The sequence below is a fragment of the Caretta caretta genome, chromosome 1 (assembly GCF_965140235.1).
Source record: "Caretta caretta isolate rCarCar2 chromosome 1, rCarCar1.hap1, whole genome shotgun sequence".
Lineage (NCBI taxonomy): Eukaryota > Metazoa > Chordata > Testudines > Cheloniidae > Caretta > Caretta caretta.
This window is the reverse complement of record NC_134206.1, coordinates 14,455,207-14,470,784: the sequence shown is the minus strand read 5'-3', so window position 1 is coordinate 14,470,784 and position 15,578 is coordinate 14,455,207. Positions and strand designations below refer to the sequence as shown.

The following is a 15,578-nucleotide window of genomic DNA, read 5'->3' as shown; positions in this document are numbered from 1 at the left end:
GATTTAATATAACTGTGTTTCTCTGCTGTAGGATTCTATAGGATAGTGTCACAGAGTGAGCTGGCCCTTAAAGAGGGGTTCAAGGTCAAGCACTGTTCCTGTTCCTGATTCTGCTCAGAGCCAAGGCATTCTGGGACTTGTAGTTCAGAAGGACTATGGGAGTTTTAGTCTGGGCAGTGATGCATCCTTGGAAAAGGGGGCAGGGATATATAAGAGCTGTCTTTAAATTGGGGCGAGACATTAGTCAAAGAAGAGACAAGATTTATTTTGGGATCTCCTACCTGAAGGGAGTGGGACTGACTGCTGAATTTCTCTATGCAAGGAGCCTGGGAAGAGGCCTAAGTAGACAGTCAAAGGGGCTCTGGAAGATGAGTGGTGTCTTGCTCTAGAAAACTAGAGAGACCTGGAGTGAATGGGAGCTCCTTGTGGTTCTCCACCAAAAGGCTGTGGACCAAAGTCCAGTGTCAAAGCACTCCTAAAATGGGAGTGGTGCGCCTCTGCACTGGGCTTGGATTCTTACTTATTTTGGAAGAGGAATTGTTGGGCTTGGCTGGAGCGCTAACCTTCCCAGCCTCGAAAGGGAAACTGAAGTAGCAACTGTGTTATAGTGAAGAAAAGGTAAGTTGCTGCTACAGCGCTGTCTTAAAAACACTTTATAGACAAGTTAGCATGTCCTGTTGTCTGTAAGGATTGAGAGATCCAATTTCTGTGGAACTCCATTGGTAATCCCTGTTAAACTCTGGCCGTATGTACACTAACCATACTTACAGGATGGTGGCCTCCTTCCTAGAAGCAATAACTCCGAAAAAAAGATTTGGGGAGGGAAGAGGGGGGAGAGAAAGGGGTTATGGTAGATGATAAGGTGAACATGAGCTCCCAGTGCGATGCTGTGGCCAAAAGGGCTAATGTGATCCTTGGCGGTATACATAGGGAATCTCATGTAGGAATAGGGAGGTTATATTACTTCTGTGTTGGCACTGATGAGACCCGCTACTGGAATGCCGTGCTCCATTCTGGTGTCTGTACAACAGCATTTATGTAGCCGTGCTCAAGTATTATTGTTGACAATATTAATCCTTCCCAGTCCAGAGCTCTGCAGCAGTGACTGTTCCTTGTCCACAGCATAAATATCTCTCTTGCAGCCTCTGCTCCTTCCTTATCACAGAGGGATCCCTAACGTCTACAGTGCCACTGGGCACTCAGATTCAAAGGCATTGTTAGTTTTGATAACTGCACCCAGGAGAAATGTAAAGTACAATGGGCATGAGGAGAGCAATTTCAGAAAGGCTTAAAATGTTATGTCTTAAAGATTAGTATGGCTGCTGTAGTCCAGCAGCATGCAGGGGAGATCCAGTAGCCCTTTGCAATGGGGACTCTTAAAAACTCTCTGGTCTAGTGTTTAGAGCCAGATGCGGCTCTGCTGGAATGGGGCTCAAGGAGACTGGCTGCTCTCCAAAGCAGAGATTGTCTTTTTATTCTTGTTTATACCAGGCCTAGCACAATGGGGCCCTGATCCCTGGCTAGGGCCCCTAGATATTACTGAAGTGCAAATAATAAGTAATTCTCTTACCACTTTAGTCATGTTGATAGGACTTAACGAGGAGTGGAGGTTGGTCTGTTAAAGAATTGTTGGGAAAAATGATACAAGCTCACAGGAAAGTGTCCAGTAGTTAGAGCAGGGGACTGTAAATTGAGACTTGAAGAACTTATTTTTGGATCTACTTCTGGCTCGCTGATGACTACAGGTTAGTCCCGCTGTACTTCATTATCCCCATTTCACAGATAAGCAAGAACTGCAGATTTCCTATCGCATTGTGCTCTGAAGGCTTCATACAGCCTTGTAAAATTGTCACTTTTTTGAAGCAGCCCAGGCAACCCATCCCCCTCCCTTGTTGCTGTCATCATGATGATAATGAAAAAACAAATGAGATTTCACTTGCCTACAAAATATTACTCAACCCTGACACATGGGCAAATAACACTCTGCAAAGCTGGCTGGCTTAATTAACTAATGTACACGAATGACAAGTGCCGGCACCTAGCCGAGCAACAGTGGGGCATCTGGAAGGAAGCAACCATTAAAATAAGGGGTGGTGGAGTAGGGGGAGGGGGCAATTGGGGGACTTCATCCCCTGGAAAATGCTGGAATGCCAGATGGTGTCCTGCATTCTGGAATATTTTAAAAACACTGAAAAAAACCAAATGTGCCTACAAACCCATAAAGTGCCTCTCTGGCACTCACGTGCAAGTCTGGACGAGGGGCAGCTTGGTAGGGTAGCCGGCTGTATTCTGTTGCTGTAGGAATAGCAAGGCCCCCGAACCCCAAACACCTGCACGTATTTGCCATCAGCTGCCTACAGACTCATTCTAAGGCTGCTCGGAGGAAAATGAGCGGTACTGGCTGGGATCTGTCGTCTCCATGGGCTGCACCTCCTTAAGGATGCACTGACTCGGGAAAGTATGGACTGTGCTCTAAACCCTGTGCTAAAGTGCTTTGCTGAGTTGAGGCCTAAAAGATGAGGATGGCCACAGGCTGCATCTTGTAACTCCAGGACTGCACGGATTATTTAAAAGCAGACGTCCCAAATGAAGCAGGTGTAACACAAGCATCCACCTTTTCCCCCCACTGGCTCCAAATCAAAACCCATCAGTGAGTTCTGGCCAAACAGAGACTCTGGGTTGTCTTCTGCCCACCCCTAATCTCTGCACCGATTTATTCTTATTACTTGCAGCGCTGCACTTCCCTTTCACTTCCCTCACAGGAAGCAGCAGTGTGCATGTCCTTGGCACTTCAGAAGTGCACTAAATACATGCTCTTGCAGAGAAATATTCCTTGTAGACCCAAAGCAGGGCTGCTCACCATTGCTGTCAGAGGGGTGCGGTATCTGAATGCCAGTAACCAAGGTCCATGTATGACAGGCTCATGTATAGCAGAACACACTTCCACCATTGTTGCCCTAGGGTATCCCCAGTTCTTTTAATAACTCAGGGTATCTTTCATTCAAAGACACTGGAGATCAAGTTTCACTTCCCCCATGAAGCCTTAGAAGGATGGCAGCCCCACTACACCCATTCTGTACCTTCCCTATATCCCTGCCCTGAAGACTTCTCTGTTGGTCCCTTTGTCCCTTCTCTGCTGACCATCTCTCCCTGCGCCCCCTTCATCCACTCCCAACTCTGTGCTGCCTTTCATGCCACCCTATTCACAACAACCACAAAATGCTAGGTATCTAACCAGCTGAACATGAGCTCCCAGTGTGACTCTGTGGCCAACAGGCCAATGCAATCCTTGGATATATAACCAGGGGAATCGCAAGTTAGGGAGGTCATAAGGGCACTGGGAATCCTGTGTCCAGTTCTGGTGTCCACAGTTCAAGAAGGATGTTGATAAATGGGAGAGGGTTCAGAGAAGGGCCACAAGAACGATTAAAGGATTGCAAACCGTATCTTTATAGTGATTCATTTATCAAAGAGAAGGTTAAGGGGTGACTTGATCAGCCTGTAAGTACCTAAAGGGGGAACAAAAACTTGGCAGTAGAGGGCTCTTCAGTCTAGCAGACAATGGTGTAACGAGAACCAGTGGCTGGAAGCTGATGCTAGACAACCTCCGACTAGAAATAAGGGGCAGTTTTTGAACAGTGAAGGTCGTTAACCACTGGAACAGCTTGCCAAGGGTTGTGGTGGATTCTCCGTCACTGGCAACGTTTTTTAAAATTCAATATTGGATGTCTTTCTAAAAGGTAGATTCTAATTCAGGGAAGTCCTTTGGCCAGGAGATCCGATTCGATGATCACACTGGTCCCTTTTGGCTTTGGAATCTATGGAAAACGCCTTCCTGGTTAACGTTTGCCCCATGGCCCTCCCTCTCTGAGCTCCTGACAGCCCACCTGTTTGAAGTGTTCTGCCTGTAGGATCCTCACCGGGTCAATCTTCTCTATTGTACTTAGCAGTAGTATCTGTCTGCCTCTCAGGCTAACAGGCTGGCATGGCGAGGCCTGTAGTAGTGGACTTCTGGAGGCTCTGGCTTTGGTTCTTGAGAGCATTGATTGGGGGTTTTGTCAGCTTCTCCCCCGCACCCAAGCAGCTCTTGAAGAGGCAAGTCTTGTGACCTGACCTAAAGATTCTCAGACTCCAGCCTAGTTTGGTCTCACTCCATGGCAGGATCCCTGACTCTCCATAATATGTTGCTTTGTACACAGGCGCCAACTTTCCTTGGCGCCAGTGGGTGCTCACCCCTCCCCTGGCCCAGCCCCTGGCCCAGCCCTGACTCCGCCCCCTCCCTGCCCCTATTGGATCCCTCCCCAAATCCCCGTCTCGGCCCTGCCTCTTCCCCGAGCGCGCTGCATTCCTCCTCCTCCTCCCACCTCCCTCCCAGCGCTTGCTGCGCGAAACAGCTGTTTCGCAGCACAAGCGCTGGGAGGGAGCAGGGAGAAGCAGGACTCGGCGGCACACTCGGGGGGAGGCGGAGGTGAGCTGGGGCGGGGCAGGGAGCTGCCGGTGGGTGCAGAGCACCCACTAATTTTTCCCCATGGGTGCTCCAGCCCCGGATCACCCACAGAGTCAGCGCCTATGGCTTTGTACTGCACAGCTTATGCCTGGAAACTGCAAGCACTTTGAAGCCAGCCCTCTCATGGGTTCTGCACATGCGCGTTGTGTCATGTGCACTCAGGGTGCTGTATAGCCAACAGTAAAACAAAGCCCCAGTTAGAATTTAAAATGTACACCCGGCCCTGCAGCTGGGGGCTACAGTCTCGACTTCAAGCCAGTTAATTTCCAGCCAGCTACTTGTCTGTAAATTGCTCTAAGAACAGGACCTAGGAGCCGGGAACTCTTGAGTTCAAGTCCAATCTCAGCTCCTGACTGGCTGTGTAACTTCACTTAGCGTCCCTGGTTCTTCAGCTTCCTTAAAAGTGCTCAGATACCACAGAGGGTGCAGGACAAGAATCTAAACACACATGGATGGAAAATGGGGAGACTATTTCCCTACCTCCCAAGGTGTAGTGAAACTGAAGAGGTAGGCATCTAAAGCCAGATTTATTTAGGTCTGTGGGTCTGAAAATGCTGGCTAAACAACTATTACAAGGTCAAGCACCAGGTCTCCTACCCTCTGCCCTAATCTCTAGCCACCCTTCCCTCCAGGCGGTGAAAGACAAAGCAGTAAAATCTAGTGCTGACTTATTAGGTCCAGTGCTAGGATCCCTTGGCCCCTCTTCAGGGCTGTAAGAGCCTGATCTAATGCCCATGGAACAAAATGGGAGTTCCTTCCCATAAACTTCAATGGGAACTGGATTAGACCCTACCTTTGGTTGCACTTACAGTGGCGGGAAAATAGTCCCTCATGTATCTCCAGATGACGCTGTTCCTGATGCAGTGAATTCGTCGCCCACCTTTGCTTGGCTTGTCCCAGTCCAGAAGCCACCATGTTGCATACAGGACGCTGACCAGCCACAAACGAGTGAAGAAGAGGCCGATGAAGAGAACTATGCAGCACTGTGCTGAGATAAAAACAGGGCAGTCAATGGGCAAACCAGGCTTGGCTGGGGTCAAGAGGTGAAAGAACTTACTCAGAAATATCATGGCTTCCAAGGCGCCTCTGACCGCCATTGTTGCCTTCTTGAGGACACCTCAGTCAGATCTCCGGCCTCTACCCATCACATTTTGCAGGGCAGAGTTCTGGGATTCCTTCCCTGTAGACTAGGGATTTAGCTGCTATCCACTGTGATCCCATTAGAAGGCCTGACTTTATGGCAGCACCTGCAATTCTGGTAGGGCCAATGACAGAGTTCACCAGTGACTTGCTAGCATTTGTAAGGTAAGATACTACTTATTCAGATCAAAAGCATTACAGAAAGAACATACCTTAAAAACAAAAAACCGCCTGTCTGCATGCTCACTAGACAATACCCATCTGCCACATGGAGCCCCTGGTAGGTTTCAATGTCCTCACTTCTCAGGTCGTTGCTTGCTAGGCTTCGCCAACCAGGTCAAACCAGTCTATGCAATTTCCCCCAGGCAGGGAGGGTTCTCCAGCCTGGTTTCCAGACTAAGGATCTGTATGAATTTCTCTGTCCCCCAAGTGACTTTTAGTTCATGCAGGAATCTCTTACAGCTCCCCCATGGAGCTAGAATACAACCCCTAGCCCACAGATATACGTACATTTATGAAGTTGATATAATAGCCTTTGAATATTCCATGTGTCCCTAACAGCTGCCACTCCCCTACAGTCTTAATAAAGCTGACTTAATAATGCCCTTAATAAAGCTGACTGCCACCTCCCTCATGACACTGAACATGAAGCCAGGCCCACAGGCCACATGGCTGCCAACCATCTGGGGGGTGGGCGGGACACAGGGACTGTGAGGATCAGGGGAGATGCTCTGAAAGGTGCATAGAGAGAGTGAGGGGGATCAGGAGGCAGATTTAAGGGGTGCAGGGGCATACTGGGGGCAGGAGGGAGGGGACTGGAAGGGGGGTTGCAGAGGACTGGGAGGGAGGGGCAGCAAGGGGAGTGGAAGGGAGAGTTGGGGGGGGAGGGGAGTGGAAGTGGTGGTGGTGAGGGGACTGGGAAGGGGGGGTTGGAGAGGGAGGGTGCTGAGGTGAGTGGGAAGGGGGGTTGAGAGGAGTGGGAAGGGGAGTGGAAGGGTGGGCTCCAAAGGAGGGGGAGGGAGGCGCGGGGAGTGGAAGGGGGCTCAGAGGAGGAGTGGGCAAGGGGAGTGGATGGGGGGGTTCGAGAGGAGGGAGAGGGAGGGGTGGGGAAGGGAGTGGCAGGGCGGTTCGAGGGGGGGAGGGAGGTGAGGGGAGTGGAAGGGGGGTTCGAGAGGAGGGAGAGGGAGTGGTGGGGAGGGGGGTGGATGGAGGTTCAAGAGGAGGGGGAGAGAGGAGTGGGTGAGGGGAGTGGAAGGGGGGGTTCGAGAGGAGGGGGAGTGAGGAGAGGGTGAGGGGAGTGGAAGGGGAGGTTCGAGAGGAGGGGGAGTGAGGAGAGGGTGAGGGGAGTGGAAGGGGGGTTCAAGAGGAGGGGGAGAGAGGAATGGGTGAGGGGAGTGGAAGGGGGGGTTCGAGAGGAGGGGGAGTGAGGAGAGGGTGAGGGGAGTGGAAGGGGGGTTCGAGAGGAGGGGGAGTGAGGAGAGGGTGAGGGGAGTGGAAGGGGAGGTTCGAGAGGAGGGGGGAGTGAGGAGAGGGTGAGGGGAGTGGAAGGGGGGGTTCGAGAGGAGGGGGAGTGAGGAGTGGGTGAGGGAAGTGGATGGGGGTTCGAGAGGAGTGGGTGAGGGGAGTGGATGGGGGTTCGAGAGGAGGGGGAGAGAGGAGTGGGTGAGGGGAGTGGAAGGGGGGGTTCGAGAGGAGGGGGAGTGAGGAGAGGGTGAGGGGAGTGGAAGGGGGGTTCGAGAGGACAAGGAGGGAGTACAGTTGTAATGAAACCCTAAACTGTGTTATACTTTTCACCCACTAGGTGGTGCTGAGTGTAAAATACCTTATTTAAGCTCACCTCAGCCAACAGCCGTACCTGGCTGCGCATTAAGGGATCTTATGAGGAACACATCTGGTGCGTATAAGCAAGCTCTGTAGCTAGTCTGTATCTGGTACAGAATATGTGACAGCATACCCGGGGGGGAGGGAGCAGGGGGTGGCAGGCTGGAGCGGGGGGTGTTCAGGGGGAGTCAGGGAGGGGGGTTCTGGACTCAGGGAGGCAGGGTGAAGGCTGGGGTCGGGGGGGAGGGTCTTGGGCAAAAGAGTCGGGGGATTGCCCACTTCTGGGAGGGCAATGCAGGGGTTTAAGTGGTGCAGAAGGTCTTGGGCCAATCAAGTTTTGCGGAAGCAAAATAAAGACTAAATTTTGGGCCTAGCCCATCTGATAATGGTGGTAGATTACTTAGGGTCAGCGTCCAATAGCTACAGAGCATTACTTGTGACAGTAATTATCAGCATTGCCAACCTCAAGAGATCAAAAGACATGAGACTGGCATCAAATTGTGGGGTTTGTGTGTATGTCTTTTGACTTTTTAACTCCCCCTCTATTCCTCTGCCGGTGCGTGTGTGATAATTGCAGGTTGAAAAAAAAAATCAACCTTTAATGCACACAAAAGTGCCACCTCTCCCTGGCTGCTTGGATGGAGACTCTGCTTAGTCTTGTCTCACCCCTAAAATCCCTTTCCTCTTACTGTCTGACTTGCCCCCCTCCTGGTGTATTTCCTTTGGTCAGAAAAGGGATGGATGGTCAATCGGTTTAGAACCACTGACCTAAATTAATGCATCATTATTCACAGATAAATGTGTTACTTTTTAGGGCTGATGAGTTAGACATTAATTTAAAGTTCTTTTAATATGAGTATCATTCATGGAGTATCACAGCAAAGACAATATGGGACTGGCTTAGCCTTTTACACTTCCCAGGCCGCCCCACCCCTATTTCCTGGGCAGTCACCCCTTATGCTGGCTTCCACTGGGCCAGCATGGAGGGGGCTCTTGGGTGGGGAGGGCCTCTGAATCCACATGTGCTGATCAAGTGGCCTTACCCCGCCCACAGCTGCTACAGAGAGTTCAATGGCTATTCTGAGTCATAGGCTGGAGTACCGGTTGTAGCCCACAGGTTGCTTGCTACCTTCGATCCCCTACATGACTGTATCTGGGGCAGGGGTGGGGAAGGAGGGTTGTATGAGAGTGGAATTTGGGTGTGACTGGGAGGGGGAGTCAATGTGTAAAACCTTTCTAGGATTTTTTTTTAAATCTGAAAACACTTTTTTTTAAAAAAAACAACCAACATTGTTCTACACTGTGCAGCCCAAACACAACACTCGCTTTTCCTGCTCTCCTGCAGGAGGACAAACTACCGAGCTGTCGAGCTTCAGAGCAAAGCTCAAGAAGTCAACAGACAATAAAAATAATGTGCTATCATCAGCATATATAAAGTTCTGCCAGAAAATCCAAATTGTGGTCCTGTGCATATCTAGTCATGCGACCAGTCACTGGGCCCAGGCACATAGGTAAGGACCCAGTAAGGGTGTGATTGATAACATAAGAACTTCTTCAAAGTTTATGCTGCTGCAGGCTCCTGTGTACTGTATAACAGGCTTCCACTGAAATTATGGTGTATGTGGATGGATCTTATGCCCTGAATACTAGATTTTCACCCTTATAGCAGTTGGCTGGCAGTAATTGCCATCTTGAGTTCATTTCAGATGCATCTTGCTAGAAGAGACACATACAGTGCTCTCTTGACATCACTGCAGCTCATTCTTGTTTGGTTTTTCTTAACCAGGAGACGTCTGCACTGCTCTGCGGTTCTCTTTTTTTGTGTGCACAAAATGCAGTCGTATCTTCAGGCAAAATGACTGCAAAGCCTTGTAGACACTGACAAACAGCTCTGCAGTTGTAAGCACAGGTGCTACCAATTAAATAAGCTCTAGTGTAGACCTAGCATAAGCATTTTAGCAGCCCCATGTTATCTAACTCTGCATAGAGCTGAAATAGGACTATGCAATTTCCTAGAGCAGATGCTGCAGGCTGGAGTGTGTCCATCTAAACTGAATACAGTGGCCTCCAGCAGACAAGATGCCTAGGCACACAGAAATGCAGTACACAAAAAAATAAATAGACCAGACCATTGCAGAGCTACAGATGCTCCACAGAATTCAATGGGAATCTCATGTAATAATCCAGGGTAGAATGAGCCAGGACCTTTCAACCTGACAATCATGTTGAAATTAAATATTACAAATGACCTTTCACAACTCAAGTGCATGGACTGCTTATAACACGTTGTGAAAACAGCACCCAAAGCTAAATTAGGCGCTGGGGACAAGATGATGTACAAAAGCCCCATATCGACATTAAATTGGCCATGCTCTTAATACACCTCTGAGCCATGCAAACAAGCTGGCTGCAAAATTGCATAATATCTAATTACCTTTTTATCTTATTGCGCACAGCCCAAAGTACGTATTACAAGGAGGCAGTGGTCTTCCTGGCCAGAAGCAGTTGCTGGTCAGTAAAGTTAGATTTATTCTTGCAGTTATGTCTCATGATGATTAATGCCTGTTATTTAGACTCAGGTGGTTGTCTTTTTTGTTAATAGATTATTTGTGCAGAACAGGTGCTGTACCCCACCAGACTCCACCCTAGCTTACTAGTGCATGTGCTTGTAAAACATGCCGCAGTGAACTCCCGTTTCCCGTACAGCAGTTCTGTCCGAGTCTAGAGCCTAGCCCTTAAAGGTGCCCAGGCTGTAGTGCCTGTAACTCTTTTGGGTTAGATCATGCTGCCCATAACAGGGCACTGCTCCAGATGGGGAAGCGGGGAGCACAGAGGCATAATTCCTCCTGGGGCTCTATTTTTTGCTTGTGTGTGTACACATCATGGAGCCATGACTCTGCTCACTCTGCCCCCCTGAGCATTTAGGTGACCACGCAAAAGGGATCCATATTCTTCCCTTGCCTGTGGGACCAGGTTAGGGTTAGACACAATCTAGCCCTTGGCATTTACTGTTGTGCAGAATTCAAGAGGCCAGGGCTTTCATTCCTGCCCTAGAATCTAAGATCCTGTCGTTAGACATTAGGCTGCCAAGTTATAAGTGTTCTGGCCTCAGCCCTGATGCCTAGTGGTTACTGTGTAACACTGCTGTATTGGATTCCTAGGTGTAATTTCCCTGGTGCTGTCTAGGATGCTGTCCTCCTGGGTCTCACTGCTGAGTGTGTTATCTTAGTGGTTACTGCTCTGCTCTGCCATGTAGGAGACATGATTATGGTCTTTAGGGCTGGGGTGAGCATCTGCTCCTGCTGCCTAGTGGTTATTCTTTGTAGTGGATTCCCTCAGAATTCAGCTGGTTCCTTTTGAACCTCTTGAAACATCAACAATGGCTTTTTATGGCTTTAAATAACCTATTGGAGGAGTGAAAGCAACAAAGGTGAGAGACTCTTATGTCTATGTCAAAGGAGGGCTCATGTCCCAGAAAAACTAGCTGCCCAGATGCCAACGGATCCTGAAATTTTAGTATCTGTCCATTTAGTCTTTAACTTGGAAGAACGGTGGCTTATGAATGGAGGCTCTTCAGATTCTGAAAGTGACATCGGTGTCCACTGGGGCTGACTCTCTGGCACTACTGCGTGAACTAAAGGAAGGTCTCTCAGCAGCATAGGGCCTAAGACAACATTTAGTAGCTCTAATCCCATCCAGTAGGGGGTGATGCACCAACACACCAGATGGCACATCACACACTAATTATCATAAGCATTTATAAGGTGCCAGATTGAAAAGCCCATTATGAAATATTTGTTCTCCTGGTTGGTACTTATAGGGTGTACTCAAGTAACCTCCTAACCTTTTCTTTGTTAAACAAAATACATAGGCTTAAGGAGATCCATCACTACAAGGCACATTTTCTAAGTCTTTAAGCATCTCGTGATTCTTCTCTACACCCTCTCCAATTTGTCAACATCCTTCTTGAATTGTGGGCACCAGAATTGACACAGTGTTCCAGCAGCAGTCACACCAGTGCCAAATACAAATACAGTGCCTCTCTATACCTACTCAAGGTTCCCCTGTTTCTGGATCCCAGGATCGCATTAGCTCTTTTGGTTACAGCATCATGGGGGACTCATGTTCAGCTGATTATCCACCAGGGCCCCCAAAACTTTTTCAGAGTCACTGCTTCCCGGATAAAGTCCCCTATTGTGTAAGTATGGCCTACAGTCTTTGTATCCACTCACATTTAGCTGTATTAAAATGAATGTCTTTTGCTTGTGGCAGTTTACCAAGCGATGCAGATCGCTCTGCATCAGTGCCCTGTCCTCTTCATCATTTACCACTTCCCCCAAGTTTTGCGTCACAGAATAAGTGCCAGGACGCATTGGGGGGATCCACATGATGCAGATGCCCCTGTGTCCAGGCGCAGAACTGCCACTGCCATGGCACTGGAGCAGAGGCAGGCTGAAAGGGGCAGAGGGGTAAATGAGAATGGAGCTGGGTTCTGCTGATTCTGGAGCCCTGCAAAACTCCAGGCAGATGAGGCACATGCTAGGGCAGCCCTTGAGGCTGTAAGCGTCCGATGGGAGAGGTGCACACTGTTTTTTCACACGCTCCCCCCACAAGTTTTGTGCCTCCCAAGCTTTTTCTGCTTCTGAAGCAAGCAGGACCTCAATGTTCATCACACACACTCTCTCTCTCTCTCACGTGCCTCTCTTTCTCTTTTTCCAGGACCCAATCTCGGCCTCGTGGAGATGCAGATCATGTCTGCCTGTTGAAAAAGAAACTGCAGCAGACTCTACCCCCAGAGCTGGCCCAGCCCCTGGGATCTGGCTGTGCCATTCATGTGCTGAGCTATCCAGCACCCCTCTTGAGAAAGAATGGTTCCTCTTACTTCCCAGCTGCCCCATTCTCCTTGCATTGGTTCATTTGCATAACCATAGCAACAGCTACCAGAGGAGGTAAAGCTGAATGGCTGATTTCTGGCTCTCCAGCTAAAGGTCTGTGCAAATGCCTGGCACAGATTGACTGTACCTTGGAGAGTCCTTATCTCAGGGCCGAACCTTGAACCTTTCTAGGCCAGAGATTAGCAGCCAGGGACCAAACTCTGCTCATTTAGAGCCTGATCTTGTGAGTTTGGGTGGTACCCTGTAAGGCACACAGCACCTTACAGGGTAATGTCCTTGTATAGAACTCATCAAAAAATTTCTGGCTGAATATTTTTCCATCAGAAAATGCTGGCTTGTCAAAACTGATGTGTTCCTGCGGAAAGTTCTGATGTCAACAACGTTCTGTTTGGGGGGAATGGGAGGGTGTGAAACTGTCGGCATTTCAGCCATGTTGAACGGTTCCCTTCTGACACTTTTTTGGAACACCTTGGTTTTTGTATGGGATGCTTGTGTGCGTGTATGAGCATGCACATTTATATATAGAATATGAGCTATGAAGTGACAATCTAAAGAAAACATTTTTGTTTGAGCCCCAAACCAACTTTTTTTTCAACTATTTGATTCCCCGCCCTCTTGCCCCCCAGAAATTTCAGTTTGGAACAATAACAAACTTCAGCATTTCTCTCAGAATTGAAACTCTGAGTTTTGACCAGGTCGATCCTTACAACCGTGTGATCCAGAAGTAACCCCTTGGAAGTCAAGGGAGCTCATTCTGTTCACTTGTCGGGTCTAAACCACCATAACTCTATTGATTTCAGCAGGGTTGCTCTTGATTTACATCAGCGTGAAATAAGAGCAAAACTTGTTCCTGTCACTGATTAGAGAACTCCACTTGTACTTAAAGTGCAACTTGGCTACCAATGTGCTGTTAAAACCCTCAAATATACCACCTCTTACAGGGGGAACTTCAAGTGCTTTACAATCATTGAGCTATTTAGCTCAGTTGGAGGAAGGTTGCCCATCATTTTATAAATGGGGGAGAGGAACTTTCCTGAACAGAACCTAGACATACTGGGTCCAGTGGAGCTGTATTCTGTGCAGAACCTGGAGGGGGAAAGGGAACTGTACACCTCCCTTGCATTCCTGGGATCCCCAAGGCTACAACAGACATTAAAGCAGCACTTGGCAAATTAGAGCAGGTGCAAGGCAATAGAGCGATTGCCCAGCAGTGCTCTGACATTGCACTGAAACACCACACATGCTGGGATGGTGTAGGGCTGGCCATGTCAGCTCTGCACCACCTAAGCATTCCTCAGAGATGCAGGGGAAAGGGGAAGGATTAATTGTCCAGTTAGGGCGGCTTTAGGGGCTGTTGGTGCGCCTGGTACAATATAAAGGGGCCGATGCTATGGATCACACAGCATTGAGTTCAAACGTAGCCATGCCAGAGGGTTAACAACAAAACGAAACCTCAGCCTTTGCTTTCCTTGCAGGTCTGGATTCCCTGCAAGACCCCAGTTCTCTGCCCAAAGAACCTCTGCTGTGCCTCTTTGTATCCAGGGCACAGTTACATTGCATCTGCCACAATAAGTTAGCCACTTCCTGTAGTCACTGAGATATAGAGAGGTTAAATGGCTTGGCCAGTGGGACAGTGGTCCAGTTTATTCCTATTCTTGTGGCTGAACCTAGGGGCCAGATCTTGAACTGCTATAAAGCAACAGAACTACCTTACACCAGCTGAGAATCTGGCCCCACATCTCCTGACTCCCACACCCACGTTCTGTCCATTGAACAATACTGCCTTAATAGAACGGCAAGTCTCTCCCTCTCATTTTCATTATTATTTAATTTAATCTGTTAGCTGCACGATAATAGGTTTTCTGAGCTTCTGAACTTTTGAATGAGTTCCTTGCCCAAGCTGGGTTTCCTCGGAAACTGCCTTTTTTTTTTTTTATCTAAACAAAGAACTCTGCTGCTCAGTGCAGGCAGACCAGCTTCTACATCCTTCGGCCATAATGCATTTTTGTAGACGCTCCTATGACTAACTTGAATCCAGGCATTGTGATCATCAGGGTTGCATTTTTATGAGTAACACCGAGCACGTGTGTAATTAGACAAGCAAAAAGGCAAGCCTAAGGAGGTGAAAGGATAACTAATTTAGAGGCCAGCTCTGAATAAGAAGTGGGAGTGGGGCTGGGCAGAGTGGCTCAGAGATGCAGACTACACCAAGTCTCTGTTCTTAGCTTGCAGGGTTTTTTTTAAAGAAATCCCTAAATAAGGCAAAGCCACAGAAAGGGAGCGCTCAGTAGATCCTGGGACTATGCTGTTTGGGTGGTGATAACAGAAACAAGGCAGAGTGCAGCGGCAAATGCAATTTACAGGCTGCAGGACAGACTTTTCCTAACACACTAATATCTGGGCACAGTATCGAAATTAAGAGCAACGTCATTTGTGTCCAAAGAAAGGACTTAACTTTCCACTCCTCTTCGTTATTATTAAACATATTCTGAGATGTGCTATCCTGCTTTCCTAACCTACAGAATGTTTAGAGTCTGGTAAGGGAGAGATGTGAGGGCGTCCGCAGCTTCTCTGTGCACAAATGTATTGCTGCTCGCGCTGTAAGGAGGCAGCATCGTGCAGTGGCTACCTGATAGGCGTTGGTGGGCTTGGGCTCTGTTCCCAGCTCTGCCATTGTATTGGTGTGAGAGGTTAATTTCTGTGCCTCAGTTTCCTCATCTGTAATGTGGGTCACAGGCTCTTTCTTCCTCTGTAAGATGCTGGGATAGCACTTTTCTCTAGAGAGACATTAAAATAAATCTTACCTAGTCCCAGGAAACTGAAGACCCACTGAACTACTGAAGCAGTCTGAAGCCTTCTCTTTAAAGGAATAGAGAGAGGAGCAAATTCAACCTTCATCTTGGACCAAGTGTGTGATTCAAAAGGCACAGGACTTTCTTCAAGTGGGAAAAGCAGAGAGCAAAGTCTTTTGCATGCATTTACACCGTCTTACAGTACAGCAAGTTGTGCAACATACAGTGAGTACAGAGGTTGGTAATCTTGTGATCAGCAAGCCCAGCCCATTTCAGGAAGCGTGAGTAGAAGAATGTTCTCTGGGAGTAGACAGGAACTGTAAATCAAAGCCCTCAACAAATAAACAAACAAAAACCAGACAGTCACTTAGGGTTTCACAATCTTACCTCCTACTCACCATCCTTGAAATAGGCTCTCTTTAG

General features: G+C 48.5%; 1 protein-coding gene across 2 annotated transcripts in view; it reads right to left on the bottom strand.

Moving 5' to 3' along the window:
- The window catches only part of MOGAT2 (monoacylglycerol O-acyltransferase 2), a 47,234-nt gene extending 31,784 nt beyond the window's left edge, over positions 1-15,450 (bottom strand). Inside the window, exons 1-2 of one of the 2 annotated variants that reach the window (XM_048840032.2) lie at positions 15,168-15,450; positions 5,317-5,495 (exon numbers count right to left, since the gene is read on the bottom strand). In XM_048840032.2, coding sequence (XP_048695989.2) covers positions 5,317-5,495; positions 15,168-15,261 — 273 coding nt within the window. In that variant the 5' untranslated portion in view covers positions 15,262-15,450. Of the gene's footprint in view, positions 1-5,316; positions 5,496-5,564; positions 5,759-15,167 lie in introns of those variants that run through there. The other variant, XM_075126144.1, reaches the window with a different exon arrangement.
- Between the last annotated feature and the right edge of the window lie 128 nt (positions 15,451-15,578).